The sequence below is a fragment of the Panthera onca genome, chromosome B1 (assembly GCF_046562875.1).
Source record: "Panthera onca isolate mPanOnc1 chromosome B1, mPanOnc1 haplotype 2, whole genome shotgun sequence".
Taxonomy (NCBI): domain Eukaryota; kingdom Metazoa; phylum Chordata; class Mammalia; order Carnivora; family Felidae; genus Panthera; species Panthera onca.
The window spans coordinates 127,343,849-127,362,775 of record NC_138342.1 but is presented as its reverse complement, the minus strand read 5'-3'; the positions used below and the strand labels follow the sequence as shown (position 1 = coordinate 127,362,775).

At 36.5% G+C, this 18,927-nt stretch overlaps 1 protein-coding gene across 8 annotated transcripts in view; it reads left to right on the top strand.

Moving 5' to 3' along the window:
- IQCM (IQ motif containing M) overlaps positions 1 to 18,927 on the top strand; it is a 649,280-nt gene that overhangs the window by 77,585 nt on the left and 552,768 nt on the right. For 7 of the 8 annotated variants that reach the window (XM_078445701.2, XM_078445702.2, XM_078445706.2 and 4 more), the window contains exons 4-5: positions 6,551 to 6,633; positions 8,660 to 8,927. In XM_078445701.2, coding sequence (XP_078301827.2) covers positions 6,551 to 6,633; positions 8,660 to 8,927 — 351 coding nt within the window. The remainder of the gene's footprint in view (positions 1 to 6,550; positions 6,634 to 8,659; positions 8,928 to 18,927) is intronic. The other variant, XM_078445704.2, reaches the window with a different exon arrangement.

Below are 18,927 nucleotides of genomic sequence, written 5' to 3'. Positions count from 1 at the left end.
TTTTTGAAAAGAAATTAGATAAATTATATTTTCTTCACTTAAGTGTAGTGGAATTGAATATAAACTATTTTCTTTGAGGTTTCTCTTCAAAGAGCTTCCCTTCACATTCTGGTTTCCACAACTCTTTGCCCTGGAACAAATTAAACCATCTTAGTTTCAGCTTCTCTCTCCTGCACCTTGTCTCTAAGCTTCTCCCCTCCCCTGACTTAATCCTGCCCGTCCTCTGAACCTGCTTTTAGAAGGAGATCTTTCAGCACACAAAGTAATATTCAAACCTTTGTTAATTTGTTTTTTTACTTGTTTGCTGTGTGTTTGTTATTTTTAGCCAAGGGATATTTCCTACAAAATGAAAACTTAGGAAGAGTTCAAATATGTAAAACAGATAAGGTCTGAGCTTCTGTGATTGAAAGAAGGAAGGGCCCTGAAGGCACATGAAATTGATGAAGCACAGTTTTAAAACCACTGTCTTAGTCTGGATTTGATTCACTGTTTTATTTCTCTTGGGATATTTCTGTTTTAAGCCTTATCTCTAATAATACAATGCAAAGTCTCATATCTTTAAAGGGAAATTCATACATTAGCAAGCTGGCAGTAGGGGGTGTTAGTGACTTACATTGGCCTCTATCACAGTGTATGTGCATACTGAATGTCATGGCGTTTATTTACAATATTTCTTTTTTTTCCTGGCATTAGGCTCTAAGTACCTGGAAGGCAGGGCTACCTAATGTCCTATTTATTTCAGCACATTTAGCACCAAATCAGCACCAAATTTAGCACATTTAGCATCTGGGACTTAGTAGGTGCTTAATGAACATATGCTGAACTAAATCTCTTTGAGTCTGAGGTATGGCTTTTCTAACATCTGTGAGATCAAACACATAGGCACTTACTTTGACTATAGAGGCAAAGAAGGCATTAGCCATGTAGGCATACATCTTTGTTCAGGATATCTCCGTAGTAAATTTTTGTGATGTCTCTGAAGAATGGAACCTGTTAGTAGGAAGGATAGAAACTCTCTTAGTAAGGCCAGTTATTTTTTTTATGACCCAGAAATTTTATTCTTATTCTTATTTTTTATTCTTATTCCACAAAACAAGTGAAAAATTTCCACCAAATGCATTGTGAAAAAGTGGTCATAGCAGTGTTATTCACAATTGCTCCAAACTTGGAATAGCTATAATGTCCATCAACAGAAGAATGAGTAAACAATTTGTATTAGTATTGTGTTGCTGCTACAACAAATTACCAAACACATGTTTGCTAGTCCCTTGGTTTTTCTAGGGGCAGAAAAGATTTTTTTCAATGATATAATCAAGAGATGGCCAATGATTTGTTCCCTGTCATAACTTCCAAAATTAGATCTTCTGGTGTCTTCACTTCAGAGATTTACTAGAGCAATTACACAGAACCTCCAAAGCATTAAGAAAAATATGAAGTTTTATGAACTATCTATCATAATAGCATTAAACTGATGATATAGGAAGAGTGAGTTTTTTAAAAAAATATAAAATAAACGTAAGAAAACAATTTTAGGCTAGTGAAATCATTTGGCATTAGAAATTCATTATCTTCCCCCATAGAAATGTTAATATTTGTACTCATGTTTTATTTAAGTAGTATAAGTATTTAAATCTCTTCATGAACTTTATCATAAAATATTTGTTATTGCTTATAATGATTTTTTACTGCTTTTGGGGGTTTAGTAACTTAAGGAATCCAAAGTATAAAGAAATTGTATTATTTTCAAACCTATTAATTAATTAATTTTGGATAAAAAGAACTATAATAAGACCAGATTTATTCAAACTAATTTAGAAAGTTGAAATTTATCTTTGTGCTACTGAAGAAATGAGAACTGACTGATGAAATTAATTATATAAACATGGTTGGAGAAAAGTTTAGCTCAATGAGAGTAATACCACAGTAACTACAGTAATAATTGCTCACATTGATCGAAAGCTTGTTATGTGCCAGCCTCTGTGCTAAGTGCTTTGTAACCAAGTGCAATTGAATCCTCAAAACTCTGTGCAAGATATATTCTTATTATTGTTCTCATTTTACAAATGAGAAAATGAAGGCTTAAGACAATAAAATAAGGTTCATGAGCAAATTGTAATTCAAGACCAAAATAGTGTGACTCAGGAATGAGAGCTCTTAAAAGTCATTCTATATGCTATGGATGTGTATCTGCAAGTAAACAAAGCTTTAATTATAGATTTTTTTTAAGAGAAGGAGCAGGCCTTGACAGCTTCCTTTTAATAATTGAAGTTCTAATGCACACTTGAATGTATAAAAGCTGCATGCTTGTATACTTACCCTATTATGAACAGAGAAACAGAAGCTTCAAAGATTATTAACTGGATGGATTCTTAACATCAAAATTGCTTAATTTCTCATAATTTTAGACTCATTTGTTGAATATATAAAGATTCTTAGAAATTATAAAGTTAAGGAACACACACTAGAGCTTTGCCTTTTCTAAGGGCCTGAGATATGAATTCTCTTGTTCTACTTTACGAATTTAACTTTTTGGTTCAAAGGCTAATTTTTAGTTACCAGAGGAAATCAGAACAACTGCCTCAGCATCTTAAATGCCAGTGAGGGCTCGGGATTGCTGACCTGGAGTCAGTGTATCTACATGTCTTCAGTTGGAGTCGTTTTAGGGTCTGTGAGAAGTTGCGCTCTTTTGATGGTGGCTGCCTTTCTCTGCCCTTTTAAGAACAATCCCAGGCCTTGTTGTGTTCAAGAACTTCATGGCTTCACTGTATGAGTTCACTGTGGCAAGTCCCTCAATGAGTCAGAATTTACTTGCTGGCTCCAGGAAGGCCATTAGGGTTGCCAGGGTGTATACTAACTCCTCCACAGTTCAGAGGTGACAGGTGGCTCTTGGTGAGAATCAGACACACCAGTCATCAAAAAGCCCAGCTAGGAGTATAATGCTGACTTGGGAATTTATCTCCTCTGTCTAAGGCCAATTTATAGTTATGAGGGGGAAAATCAGAACAGCTTTATCAGGACATTAAATTACAATAAGGACTCAGGATTGACAGCTTGAAATGAAAGTGTCTTGGTCTATTCAGGCTGCTGTAACAAAGTATCATATTCTGAGTGGCTTATAAGCAACAGAAATTTACTTCTCACAGTTCTGGAGACTGGGAAGTCCGAGATAACGGTGGCAGCAGATTTGATGTCTGGTGAGGCCTGCTTCCTCACTGATGGATGTCTTCTCACTGTATGTTCACAGGATGGAAGGGACTACCTACCTCTCTGGAGGCTTCTTCATAAGGGCACTAATCTCAATCATGAGGGCTTCACCTTCATGACCGAATCACTTCCCAAAAGCCCCACCTCCTAATACCATCTATCAGGCATTAGGTTTCAACATATGAATTTTGGGGCAATACATATCTTTTGTCCATAGCAGAAAGTGGCAATGAAATGCAAATATTTTACTAGAGTGAACAGGCAAACCTCATTGGAGTCTTCAGTACTCAAAAGGAGTGCATGGCTTCAGCAAAAGAAGCAGATGTGTAGGAAAAAGCAGAAAGCAACTCACAAGAACAGCTCCTGTGTAGGCTTCCAGCTCAGCTGACTTCAGTAGGCATTTGGGCCCTCGGCGTGTCAGAGCTTTGCCTATACATGAAGATTAGATCATCTTCAAGGTCTTGTTTGGAATGAAGACAAAATAGTTTCACCAAAACTCAGTGACTTAACCATCTCATCTATGAATAAGTTATATTGTTTGTCATGTGTATGACACATGGAGGTGCTGTAATTATAAGGGAGATTCCATTAGTCAGAAGGATGGATTTGAAGGAGGAAAGATCATCATGAGAGGAAGATAAAGAGGATAAGTTGTGGAGTCACCCCTCAGAATATGTTACTGCCTTTCCTCTGGGAAGTACATGGTCTGGTTAGAAGACCCCTCAAAGTGGATTTGGATTTTAGTTCAAACTTGACAGACAGTTTTAATCCCTGAACTCCTGTCTCTTCCATGTGAGGACAGTGCATCTTATGGTTTGAGTGATGATATTTATAATGAAATATTTTATGATTCACATGTGACTTTGTGCTCTGATCTGTACAAAGAATATGTATACTTTTCCAAAAGCACATGCGTGAAGTCTTGACAAATTTTTTTTTATTGGAAAGAATTAAAAAACCCCACCAATCATTATCCTTAGAAATACGTAAATAGCTCTGAATGTGGGGAGACACAGTGGCAAGTGTGTGGTGGACAGGGATATTTGAGTTTGACATGACTTACATACACCACTTTCCATGGTATAGGTATGAATGGAAGGAAGGAAGAAGCCTGAGAGCAAGAAAAGATATTTTTTCTAGAATGACTGCACAGAAATAATTCTAATGCCCATTGATGGGACAACTTAGTAAATGCTTTTTCTTCTAACCCAACATTTTTAAGGGGGTGCTAGGGTCCAGTTGTCTCTCTCCTTTATTGCTAAGGTCTTCTCCCAGGCTTCAATCCTTGGGATGGCATTGCCCCAAAGGAACAGCTACCTGTGGCCCATGAGTCTACATGGGGAAAAGCAAGGGGAGGTTTCGTGAAGGAATGAAGAGAGAACTTGTCTCCAATATTTTGTTATGAAAATTTCAAACATACAGAAAGCTTGAAAGAATTTTAAATTAACACCCATAGACCTACCACCCAGTTCTTACCATGAATATTTTACTGTATTCAATTTATTTCATATCCATGCATCAACATGCATATCATAGTCAGACTTCATTACTTGTTTATATTTTTATTCTATTAGTATAAAATGTACAACAACAAAATGCCAACATCTTGGACATATATTCACTGAGTTAATTACATATGCCTGTGTGATCCACTCTGTATCAAAATATAGAATGCTTACCATTACTCTAGAAATTTCCTTCATGTTCCTTTTCAGTCAATTCATGCCATCTCCCACCAGAAAAATCACTGTTCTTTTTTTTTTTCTCCCATATGTTAGCTGTGTTTGCACTAGAACTTCATAGAAGTGGAACGATAAAGTATTATATTGTGTGTGTGTGTAAGGATGCTTACTTTGCATAATGTTTTTGAAGTTCATTCATGTTGTTGTGTGTGCCAGTAGTTTGAATCTTTTTTGTTGCTTAGTGGTATTTTATTGTGTGAATATACTACAGTTTGTTTGCTGTTCTCTTGTTGATACACATCTGGGCTGTTTCCAGTTTAGAACTATTATGAATAAAGCTTCTATGAGCATTCTGGTACAACTCTTTTGTAAATATATGCTTCATTCTCTTTGATAAATACCTAGGGGTGGGATTGCTAGGTCATAGGATAGATGTATATTAAGTTTTATAAGAAATTGCCGTATCTTTTCCAAACTGATGATCTTACATTCCTACCAGTGCTCTGCAGACTCGCCAATATTGGCTGTTATGAGTGTTTTCAATTTTAGCCATTCTGGTGGGTATGTGGTGGCTATGATCTGAATGTTGCCCCCCCACCCCTACCCCTAGAAATTGGAATGTTGAAATCCAACCCCCAAAGGTGATGGTATTAGAAGGGGATTAGGTCATGACGGTGGGACCCTCATCAAAGGGTTTAATGGGATTAGTGCTTTTATAGAAGAGGCCCCAAAGAGCTCCCTAGTCCTTTCTACCATGTGAGGATACCCTCACCTGACCATGCTGACACCCTGATCTAGTACTCCCAGCCTCCAGAATTGTGAGAAATAAATGTCTATTGCTTGTAAGTCACCTGGCCTATGGCATTTTGTTATAGCAGCCCACATGAAGTAAGGCAGTATCTTATTAAGGTTTTGATTTTTGTGAAGATGAAGTTTCTAATTGCTTAAAATTTGAATGGCTGAAAAGAGAAAAATCTTGATCCTCCTTTCCTCTAAGGAGGAAATTTTAGACAAGACAGAATAATGTAGTCTATGTACATGCTGTAGAATTCTATATGTAGCTCTGGATAAAAAGAATGAGAATCTTAGGAGAATATAAATAAGAGTTATTGTTATTTACTCATTTGTAGTTGTGTATTTTTTTATTCCATTGCTATTCCTACTCAGTAAACCTATTGAGTTTATTTTGTAGTTATAATTTTAACATCTAGATATAAGGTAAATATTCTTGAAGAAATGTACAGACATATGAATTAGTCATCAGGTATACAAAATACGTTTAGATTCATTAGTAATTTCTGTGCCCAAAACATATTATGTCTTCTATATAGTAACATTTAAAGAACTTGAAGAGCTGAAGGAGATTTAGATTTTGTGTGTTTTGTTTGGTTTCCCTGGACTTAAGTAAATGAGGATATCTACCTTACCACTCTCATCATTGTAAGCTGATGTTTTTTTAAAGTAAAATATTACGTTGAAGGATCATTCCGTGAACTTCTTTTGCATTCACTTACAACATCCACTTGTAACACTTACCTTTTATAATATCCTGCAAGATTCATCACTGCCCAAATTTTAATCTCATAGTTTTGCCATTTGTGATCAAGAAAGTACATTAACTACATTAAAAAAACAAACCAAAACATTTTGTGTTTCTGTTTTAGGTCCCATATTAAAGATCGCCAAGCAAGATTTTTTTCAAGAAGCAAAAACTCTCATTGCCCAACATTATGAGAAAGTAAATGAGGTTAATGCTTTCCATTTATCTAACTTATTTTTCAGAAAACTAATAACTATTTTTGTATACTATACTGATTGTTCCAAATGGTTGCATGAACCCTAATAGATTCTGAATAGAAGAGAAAATGAAATCTTCACTAGATATAAAAATTGATTTTAGGTTGCATTTAAAAATAAGATTTTATAAATATACAGATTATTTGATTATATATATATATTTAATTTGCAAATTTAATCCAATTTTTAATGTTTTAATGAATTATAACAAATATTTGAATTAACTATCTCAAATAAATATCCCTCTTTAAACACTATTAGATAAAGCTAAACTAGAAAATATACTGTGAGATGTGTCTTTCCCATGCCCCCAGAATGACATTCTCCCCTGAATCTCCTTTCATATCACTTTGCATTAGAGCCCTTTACCAGTCTGACCATCCGTTGAGGGCCGTGACTCTTTTGTGAATGTTGCATCTCCAGCAACAAGCTTTGTGGTTGGTTCAATGAATATTTGCTGAATGGCATAGATTTGGAAGGTGGGAGTGTGAGGGAATCGGTCAGCAATAAGACAGGAATCAGTGCAGGTTGAAATTTTAGAGGATAGCATCTGCAGACGAGATGAGAAATTGTAGGGGAGCAGCAGCTATTGCGAGAAATGGGTCTTTGGGGAGACAGGTGAGGGAAGGGGATCTTAGGATGGCTTACTGTGTGCCACATCATACTACTGCTTTTTGAATACTTATATTTTTTTAATGTTTATTAATTTTTGAGAGAGAAGAAGGGGGAGGAAGGGGGAGAGGCAGAGAGAGAGGGAGACACAGAATCCGAAGCAGGCTTCAGGCTCTGAGCTGTCAGCACAGAGCGCAACACAGGGCTCGAACCCATAAACTGTGAGGCCATGACCAGAGCAGAAGTTGGATGCTTAACTAAGTCACCCAGGTGCCCCTTGAATGCTTTTTTTAAAAACTGAATTTTAGATAAGGACTTTAAATATTTTTAAATGCTTGTAGGTGAGGGGGATATAATTTTACCTAGGTTTCTTTTGAATGGTCCTCTAGGCTGAAACTGGTCATAAGTGGTTTTAATTTTGTAATCAACCTTGTTAACATTGCTTAACTAATTTTTTTCTCTAACCAATTAAAAATGATTTCAAGTTATATTGATTTCACTAGTAGAAACATAGGTTGAAAACTAAAGAGTTAGATAGATGTATTTTAGAAACTTGACCTTTCTAAAGAATTTTATCCAATCCTAAGAGCATACTCTTCTATCTTTGGTTGCTTGGCAAAACATAGTACTATCTTATTAAAATCTTTTTATTGGCATCTTGAGTTGGCAACAATTTGAATTTGTATAAATCTTTTTTTCTGGAGGGGAGTGATGAGGGCAGAGAGCCATAGCTCTGTCTATGGGCCAAGATAATGACTAGAACAGTTATAATTGTTTGGATAATTACCTGTTGGAGACCTGGGACTGTATTTCTATTGTTCAAGGTAGTCAAAAGTAAGAAGGAATTAAGTGATTGAAAGGATCTGAAATATATATCTGATTATTAATATGCTTTCTTGAGAACTTACTTCCAATAAGAACTGTAAGTTCTGGTTCAACCAAGAAGTTTGGGAGTGTTAGCATTTTATGAACATTTGAAAATTCTTCAAAGATGCTTGAAAAATATTAAACTCTTAATATGTCTAGTATTTGAAAACTTCTATTGTAAAGTGGACTTTAAAACTGCATTTGAAAATATCACATGTGAGGAGAAAATTACTATTTTAGAATTTACATTTTTTTTTTTTGGAAGTGAAAACTAACCCTCATTCTTGTTAAGGGCTTTTGAAGAACTATAAAGGATAACATCTGCTTTATCTGATTACTGTCATGTGCTTTATAATAAATGTCTTATATAGTAAAGGTATTTTGTAAAATGCAGTGAGTGGATATAATTTTATTATAAAATGTATTATATAATTTTTGTATTATACTATTAATAGTAAAATTGAGTTTTATTAAATTTATTTTTGTTTTACTCACAGAATAAAGTTCAAAGTACTTCTATAAATGTTTTTAGAAATAAACATCAAAAACCAAAATCTGTAAAATTCATACCTTTGGAGATTAAAAAAAAGGAAACACTTGATGGGGTCCAAGAACTTTGGACGGCACACAAAAAGATTTGTTTTCCCAAACACCTGTTCAAAAGGGAACATTTTGAGGAGACCCCTCAACAAACTTCTTTTAAGGAGCCATGCATGTTTAGTGTAAAGGAAAAATTCAAGGACTCGATGGATCTAATTGTGAAAGGTAAGTTTTTGGTGGAGCAGAGAATTTCAGCAAACCAACAGGCAAAACTGTTTGCTTCTGGTGTGCTTTTAATGGAATTTCCTTGTTGAAACAAAAGCCCATACTTTAAGTCTTAGCCATGGGAGGTAGGGAGCCATGATTAAAAGGGTTACTAAGCTCTGGGGACTACCAGAAATTGAGAAGAGAGTATGCTAATGGGAAAGAGGAATTTATTAGGACAAAATTGGTTAGCCACGTCTTCCGACAGGATAATATTTCTTCTGATACAAATTCTCAGACCATTGTAGTTCACCATTACTAAAGCAGTGAGAGGTTTATGGCTTTGAATTCTGTTGTTGAGCAGGGTAGATAGTATAGGCAAGCTGTGAGTGTGTTCCCCCAAAACCCCAAAAGGATTTTTAGGAATTGTAGAATTTTCCTTAAGAAAAATTATATAGTAGAGGTTTATTTTCTATCAGGAACTTGGTAAGATGGAACTTGGAAGTCTATTTAAGCAAAGTGATATTGTTTTCCTGAGACTAATGGCTAGAAAAAATGACTTTTATTAAAAAAATTTTTTTTAATGTTTATTTTTGAGAGAGAGAGAGCATATGCGTGCATGAGTGGGGGAGGGGCAGAGAGAGAGGGAGACAGAATCTGAAGCAGGCTCCAGACAGTGCTGTCAGCATAGAGCCCCATGTGGGGCTGAACTCATAAACTGAGATCATGAAACCAACTGAGCCACCCAGGCATCTCTAGACAAAATGACTTCTTAAAACACATTTCTGTTTAAGCCTTTGTAACTTCATCTCCATTTTTCCTCTTTTGTTATTGCTTCTTATGTTATTCATTCAATGTGGATACTTTCCTATGTTAGGAGCTGGAGAAATAAAGGTTAAAAGGCTCATAGAGTAATGGTGGGGATGAGTGTCTGAGTAATTTCTTATTATCCAGTGTGACAATTGCTACACTAGAGGTAAGTGCAAAGCATTACGGGAACATTGTGGAGTAACCAACCAAGTGCCAGAAGGAAATTTCTCAGAAGAGAGCTCATTAGAAAGGGGTTTTAAGGAGAAATTTGTTAAATGTAGTGTGGGAACAGAAGAGGCCATTTTGAGCCATGGGAGAAAAATATTAAAGCTCTGAAGGAAGAAAGAATGTGATACGTTTTGGGAAAGGAGATATGTGATAAGAAATGAGGTTAGGAAGACGGGTGAGGCTAGATTTAGAAGAAAATATAATAGCAGGCCTAGGATTTGAACCTGTGTGTAATGGAAAGCCACTGGTCATTTCAAGGGAAAAGTGGGGAAAGGGTAAGATATGACCATATACTTCTGATAGAAAAATAAAACTGTCAGTAGAGGCTGTGCAGAGATTGGTGCCAGAGAGATAAGTGAGGAGGTTGCATGGGAAAGAGATGGTCTATGTAAGAGATGGCAGGGGCCTAAGTGAGGGCAGTAGTCAGCATCAAGTAAGTGTGGAGGAGGGATTTACAGCAGCATTTCTCAAAGTAGAGTCTTCAGAACACTAGTTCTGAGGCATTCACCTCAACAAAAGGGATCTCCAGTTAGATAAGTTTTAATGCATTTACTACTTGGAGATTCATGTTGAGCATTAATATATTGAGAGCTCTGTGAAATGCTGTAGAAAAGAACTCTGTTTGCTCTTTTTAACTTGGCCATCACCAATTCATTTGAGCAAAGAATTCCTAAAGAAAGACATTGAGGTTTCTAGACTGGAATGCTGGGTAGGTAGGCATTATTACATTGAGATCGGAATGGAGAAAGACAAGTGGAACTTAGGCAGATGGAGAAAGGAATGGGAAAGATAGTGAATTGAGTTTTAGACCTGACAAGTAGACATGAATATGAAGATAACCATTAGGAAGTTGGAATTGGAGATCTGGCAAATAAGAGAGAGACAGGTGAAGATTGAAGATTGACGTTGGGGGTTAACTGCCATGATGTAATTGTGAGGTTCATGCATTTGTTCAGCCAAGATTTACTTATATGTGAAATGTATAGAGACAAAAGATATGCTACTTACCCTGAAGAAATTCAAACTTGATATATGTAATTTGTATGTGGTTGGATAAAGGACAATAAATAGATAGTTACAATATAGTGTGACCCATATTGTAATAAAAATAAGCTTTACTGCTTTGAAATCAATAGGAAGGCGATACCTTCTTCAGATTTAATAATTAAGGATGGATTCCCAGGAGATTTAAAGTCTTTGGTAAATTTTGAAGGGTGATTAAACATCTACTCAAGGCAAACCATAAGAGACTCTTAAATACAGAGAACAAACTGAGGGTTGATGGGGTGTGGAGGGGAGGGGAAAGTGGGTGATGGGCATTGAGGGGGGCACTTGCTGGGATGAGCACTGGGTGTTCCATGGAAAACAATTTGACAATAAATTATATTAAAAAAATAATGAAAGATGAAAAGTTCTATGGAACTCTAACTAGACTCAGATGGTCTAACCTCTACATGCTAATGGATATCTGAGAAAGTGATTGTAGTGTCTTTGCAGGAGCTGAAATGATTTTATATGACTGAAATGAAGATTGAGGAGTAATCAGAGATGAGACTAGATTTTGGAGAACTTTGAATTTTAGCCTAAAAGTAATGGGAACCATTTAGATGTTTTTTTTATTTTTAGGTTTATTTATTTATTTTAAGAGATACAGAAACAGCGTGAGTGGGGGAGATGGAGAGAGGGAGAGAGAGAGAGAATCTCAAGCAGACTCAATGCTGCCAGCTTAGAACCCATGAAATCATGAGACCATGACATAAGCCGAAACCAGGAGTCAGATACTTAACGGACTGAGCCACCCAGGTTCCCTGCTTTTCAGATGTTCTAGTGAAAAGTTGGCAGTGATCACATTTACATTTTTAGAGCATTCCTGGTTGCAGAGATGAGGTGTGTTGAATTTTGGAGGCACAGGGTCCATCGATGAGGGGACTAATTCATATGAGAAAGGATGACTTGAATTAAGGTAGTGGCACTGAGAACAGAACTGAGGGAAGAGATTTTAGAGACATTTAAGAAGTAGAGTTTCTAGATTTGGTCAGCAGTAGGTGGAACATAAGACACAGGGGAAGAGCTGTGGGATTCACTGGCATAGTTTGTACTAAGTGGCAGCATGGGAACGGATGCAGGAAATTAAAGTGTTGGAGATACATCTTATGTAATAGTAAAACTGCCACCAGCAATAAGTTGGAATCTAAACCATGTACCTACTGAGCTTTGTTCTAGGTGATGAAGTTGGGAAATAGCATTATTGAATATGTTGGTGGTTTTGGCTGCCTGTGGGAAGTTATTCTATAAAAGAGATGAACTATCAAAAGTATTGGCTGGTTTGCAAGCAGAAATGAAAGGGCATAGAGTGGTACTAGGTATTAGATTCCTTGGTTTTGAGCAAATGTCTAAGACCTATCATTGCAGCAAAAATCAGATTAAGGGTGTGTCCTTCTTAACCCAGCCCATATTCTCAGATCCCCTCCAGGCACTTAACACTAAGTTGAAAGACTAAAGCAAGGGATAAATAAATGAAGATACAAAAGAGATTTTAAAGCTACACTTAAAAAAAAAAAAGAACTTTGAATGTGGTTTTTGGCATGAAGAATTAATTAGAAAAAAATGAATTAAAAAATCTAACAAATATTTTAGAGAATGTTATTGCCAAAGAAACCATGAACTTTGATTTAATAAAATGTTCAAAAGTAAAATAACCTGGCTTTATTTGGAAGTGACCCACAAAAGCTGTATAGTCCCCAGGGAGGACAATAGCAAGGTTTTCTTTGCTAACAAGCAAAGAAAAATCTTCCCAGAGTAGATCCAGAGACAACAATGAACCAAAAAAAAAAAAAAAAAAAAAAAAAAAAAAGAATAAGGGAGTGTACTTCCAGGACAGAATCATTGTGTACTCAAAAAACTTCTCCACCTCCAGGTTAGGGGGCTCTCAGTGACTCCCCAGCAGGATTCTGTAACTTCTTTAGTCTGGTGATTGCTATGTGACTTTTCTTTTTCTCTTTCACGAATGGAGTTTTTACTGAAGTTATCCTATACCTGCCCCAAAGCTGGATGTTGTGTGCTTCTGGGGGAAGGTGGAAATAATTTTATATATCTTGTATATATTATTACTGGCCAGAAGGAGCCACACCTGGACCTGATGAAGAAGACTTCAAATAGCCAGAGATTCTGGACTCTGAGCTGAATGTAGTACTTTGGTTGAACTTTAGGTTATCTCCTTTGGGGAGAGGAAGAGTGTATTTGTCAGGGAATAAGAATGGATGGATATTTGATGTTCAAAAGGGCTGACTGTGGCAGAGACTGGCTACATATTTATCAAACTTATTACTGTATCCTTTTTTTCCTGGGCACTTGGCTAACATACATTTCTCATGTCGCTTACAGTTAGGTGGAGCTATGTGACTGAGATTTGGCTCAGTGGATTATAGCTAAAAGTGATGCTTATCCAAAAAATATCTTTTGTTCTTTTCCCAACATGTCTCCCATATTTTCAACTATGAGGACTCTTTTTCAATACTCTTAAAACAATTGCAATTTCATTGATGGGAGAATAGTAAAAGTGCTTTTACGTATTTATTGTTTATTTATTTATTTATTAAAAAATTTTTTTTTCTGTTACACAGAACTTTTGTTTTTTTTTTTAATTTTTTTAATGTTTATTTATTTTTGAGAGAGAGAAAGAGAGAGAGAGAGAAAGAACATGAGCCAGGGAGGGGCAGAGACAGAGAGAGATACACATAAAATCTGAAGCAGGCTCCAGGCTCTGAGCTGTTAGCACAGAGCCTGATGCAGGGCTTGAACCCATGAACTGTGAGATCATGACCTGAGCCAAAGTCGTATACTTAACTGACTGAGCCACCCAGGAACCCTGTAAAAGTGCTTCTAATAACTGTCAATTGAAAAATTTTGATTGAGATATTCAGTAAATATGCAAAACTTGGTATGGGGAATACAAAAGGGAAATTTGCTCCCTCATGGAACTTGGAGACTAGCGGGGGAAACAGTTATCAATTAAATAATCACTTACATGCAGTTGAGAGTATATGACAAATGAATGGTGCCTGGACTGGGGTCAGCAAAGGCTTTCCAGAGGAAATGATAATTGAGCTAAGCTATGAAAGATGAGGAAGAATTACTAGGATAAGAAGTAATTCCTGCTTGGAGTTCTACGTCATGAGAAAACCATTTGCAATGGCCCAAGGGAGGGAAGCACAGACATAATTTCAAAGAAGTACAAAAAGAACTTATGAGGCTACGGTTCTGGGAAGGAGCTGGAGAGGGGTAGCCTGCAGCTATCTGAAAAATAGGACCTTGTAGTCAGTGCTGTGCTAGCAAATGTTTATTAACTGGCTATGGTGGGGCAGAGGGAGGAAGCCTGATTTATAGTCTTTGCCAATTTCCATCGTGTAAATACTTTAATGTAGCCAATTTCAAGCTACCAATGTTACATCACTGATTAGGGGAGTTGTGAAGAGATGTGCACAGTCTGTTCTTTCCATAGTTGGGGCAAACACCTTTCACACACCATTTGAAATATTCTTAAATTTACTTCTTATCCAGCTACTGCAGTAGAGGCTGCTTCCTTCTCCAGGCTTCCCTGACTCCTTCCCAGCTTGGGACACCAACAAAAATGGGCTCAACACTGGCACATGAGCAACAAGGAAGGGAGGATAAGAGCCAATGGGTAAATGTTTCCTCCTTTCTTTCCCTGGGGAGAATGGTCTTAGTTACACTATATAAACTTCTCAGAAGGTCCTAAACAGTTAAGCAACCAGTTTCTTGTAGTGATGCTCAACTCAGAAAGGTTTCCTACATTACCTTTCTTTCTTGTTTTATTTCCTCATTGTTCTTTCCTGTTCCTTGAGCTCACTTTCTTAAAATACCCTCTTAAAAAATATTTTGATGGTGAGTTGTCAGTATTTGGTAAGAGACAGTATGGAATGTGAGGGAAAGGAAGAGTCAAGAAAGGATAATTCTTAGGCTTTAAAACTTAATGAACTGGAAGATAAGAGTTGCCACTTTCTGAGACAGGAGAGTGACCTACAGTTTTCAATGGGCATAAATGTAGAATTGAGGTTTGGATATTATGTTTAATGTGTCTATTATACATACAAATGAAAATGTCAGATAGGTAGTGTATAAGTGTGGGCTCAAAATTTGAGTCACTAAAGTACAGATCAATATTGTCTAATAGAAATATTATATGAACCACAAATGTGATTGAGAACTTTCTAGTGGCCACATTGAAAAGATAAAAAAGAAATAGGTAAGGGGCACCTGGATAATTCAGTCGAAAAACCATGTAACTCTTGATTTGGGGTTGTAAGTTTAAGCCAAACATTGGATATAGAGATTCTTAAATAAACTAAAAAAACAGAAACCGATAAAATTAATTTTAATAATAGGTTTATTTAACTCATTATAGCCACGGTAGTCAATATAAAAATTGTTAGTATTTTACATTATTTTACATTTATACCCCAAATCCAGTGTATATTTTAGAAATTGGTGTAGCCACATTTCAGATGCTCAGTAACTATAGTTGGTGAGTGGCTACTGCATTGAACATCATAGATATCATTTTAATTTACAATCATAGATAATATCAGCAAATAAATAAATGTAGGTAGAGAAAAAATATCCAAGGACTAAGTCCTGGAGGTTTCTGACATTTAGAGGGTAAGAAGAGAAGTGCCCAGCAAAGGAAGTAGAAATGAAGAGCTGGGGAAGAAATCATGAGAGTGTGAAATATATTACTCGTATTTCAGTAAAGGAGGAGGAATGCCTTAGACAGGAGCAAGGAAATCTCATCCATTGTCCTAGAAGAAAGACAGGGCCATGGGCACAGAGACAGTCTCATTGGTAGATTAGATGGTGGGATTGGTACTGTTTGTTTGTTTGTTTATTTCAGTGAAGTTAGAAGTAAGGTCTTCACTTGAGGAAGGGATGGGAAGTATTGCGTTTTGAGGAGTGAGGAGAAGAGTGAGTTAATCATAATCTGAGAAAGTGTGGAAGTGCATGGACTAGGAAAGGTAATTTTCTGTGAAAAATACCCCCCCCTTTTTAAAAAAAAAATTTAATTTTTTTTTTAACGCTTATTTATTTTTGAGACAGAGAGAGACAGAGCATGAACGGGGGAGGGTCAGAGAGAGAAGGAGACACAGAATCTGAAACAGGCTCCAGGCTCTGAGCCATCAGCACCGAGCCCGACACGGGGCTTGAACTCACGGACCGCGAGATCATGACCTGAGCCAAAGTCGGACGCTTAACCGACTGAGCCACCCAGGCGCCCCCCCCCACCCCGCTTTTTTTTTAAGAGAAAAGAGAAATAGTTGGGAAGTGTCAGTAAGGATTAAGGAAGAATCTGACTTTATCTCTAGCCCTAGATTATGGGAAGGGTGAAAGAGAATAATGGTTACCCCGTGAGAGAACTGTTGAAGAAGTTGTGCCCTTAGGAAAATAAGGGTTAGAACAAGAAGACAGTTCAAACATAGAACATAGCTAGAATATCAGTTCAGCTGATGAAACATCTGGGGTTTCTTAGGGTACAGTGAAGAGTTTGGGGAGGCAATTCAAGAAAGGATAAAACAGTGGGGGTCTGTGGAGATTAAGGTCAAAAGCAAAGAATGAGAAGACAAGTTCAGAGGGTCTTTTATAGAAGACAGGTAAAATGTTCAAATGGTAGTCTCCTTTTGGGGATTGTTTTCTTTAGCGGTTTGTGATCACGAGGCCAAGGATGTTGGGGGTGAGGGATATGGGAAAGGAGTGAAAGTTTTATCAAGAGCACAAGGATGACAGTGGTCCTCCTGAAAATCCTATTATAGGCTCTGTTGAAGCCAGAGACATTTTACTGGGAGCTTTTGCATGTGTCCCACCAGACAGCTGTGAAGTGCTGATCTTAGAGTTTATATTTGAATTAAAATTGGATTTCACTTCTTAAAGTTCTTATCTCAAAAAGTATATATTAAGTCTGTAACTTGCATCTATTTTTTAAACATACTCCTAATATTCACTTCAGTGTGAATGGAAGCATGATCTAAGATATCAGCAGTATTAATTCCAGAACTTGATTAAAGTTTGTGAGATTAGAAAGAAAAGTGAGTCCTGTGTGTGTGATACATGTACCTTGCTCATGCTGCACTGACAGATCAGCTGCATTATCTTCCATAAGCTAAACATCTGTATGAGAAGAGGCCAAACATTCCTTGAATTTGATCCAAGGATATCAACTTTAAAAATACACTGGGGGCACCTGGGCGACTCAGTCGGTTAAGTGTCCGACTTCAGCTCAGGTCATGATCTTGCGGTCTTTGAGTTCGAGCTCTGCGTCCAGCTGTGTGTTGACAGCTCAGAGCCTGGAGCCTGCTTCGGATTCTGTGTCTCCCAGTCTCTCTGTCCCTCCCCTTCTCATGCTCTCTCTCTCTCTCTGTCTCTTTCTCTCTCTCTCAAAAATAAATAAAGATTTTAAAAAATTAAAAAAAATAAAATAGGGACCCCTGGGTGGCTCAGTCGACTTCAGCTCAGGTCATGATCTCCCGGTTTGTGAGTTCGAGCCCCGCGTCGAGCTCCGTGCTGACATCTCAGAGCCAGGAGCCTGCTTTGGATTCTGTGTCTCCCTCTCTCTGTGCTCCCCCACTTGCGCTCTCTCTTTCTCTCTCAAAAATTAATAAACATTAAAAAAATTTTAAATAATAAAATAAAAATACACTGTAATAGGGGCGCCTGTGTGGCTCAGTCAGTTAAGTGTCTGACTTTGGCTCAGGTCATGATCTCACGGTTCGTGAGTTTGAGCCCTGCATCAGGCTCTGTGCTGACAGCTCAGAGCCTGGAGCCTGCTTCAGATTCTTTGTCTCCCTCTCTGCCCCTCCACAGTTCATGCTCTGTCTCTCAAAAATAAACAAATATTAAAAAAAAATAAAAAAATAAAAATACACTGTAACAATTATAATATCAAGTATCTTTAGTAAATACGTTCTCTGTGTTTACATGTAATAAATGCCCATATTTTTCTTCATAGAGCAAAATCAGAAAAAATATAAAATGATTTCTTCTTTGAGTATATAGATATTCTACAGTACTGCTTAACCATTTTGTATTGTCAAGCTGCCAACAATTTATGAATCTTGATAATTAGAAGTCACATGTGAAAATCTGGTTTTGTAATATAAAATATTAGGCTATAGTTACTATATAATATATAGTTTTCACTCATTTATGTATTCCTTTAGGAACAAAAAAATACTTAGGTTTAACTTTGAGTCATTTAAATTTGAAAACAGATTAATTAAACTCAATGAGCTTTCCTGATATTCATGTCAAGCAAATATATTTAAGGTCAATATTGGATTGTTCCTTAACCAGTTTTGAAAGGAGTAAATGTGTATATGTTCGTGTGTGTATGTGTTTTTATGTGTGTATGTATTCTTTGGTCTCCAAACAAATCTTCCTTTAAATATAAAATGAAGGCAGAATGATTTTTAATAATGCTTTAAAATAACTATGTGGCTGGAAAGCACTGGAGAAACCTATCAGGAAAAATGACTTTGTGCTATGTTTATTTATTTTCTTCTCAGTTGTGAAAAGTTACCAAACAATTTTTTTGATAAGCAATGTATATAAAATCTTCTGTTTTATGTTTTAATGATTTTAAATATATATATGATTTCAACAAATATATTAAAATTGTTTTTTTACTCATTCCTACAAAGTTATTTAGAAGAATTTGAGGCCAAGTTCCATAACAATATATAAGAAACATGGAATCTAGAGGCTCTTTTAAATGAGGTGGAAGATTATATTGAATTTTATATTACAGAATAATTTGATTTTTGGAGCTTTGGAACTTGAAGCATCTTCCTCCACATATGAAAACAGACTCTACTTGAGGAATTTCTAGATGAGGGAATAAATTTGGGATAATCACACAGAACTTTGCAACCGCTTCTCTGCTTCTCTTAGTTTCTTTCTGGTTTAGGTTGCTATG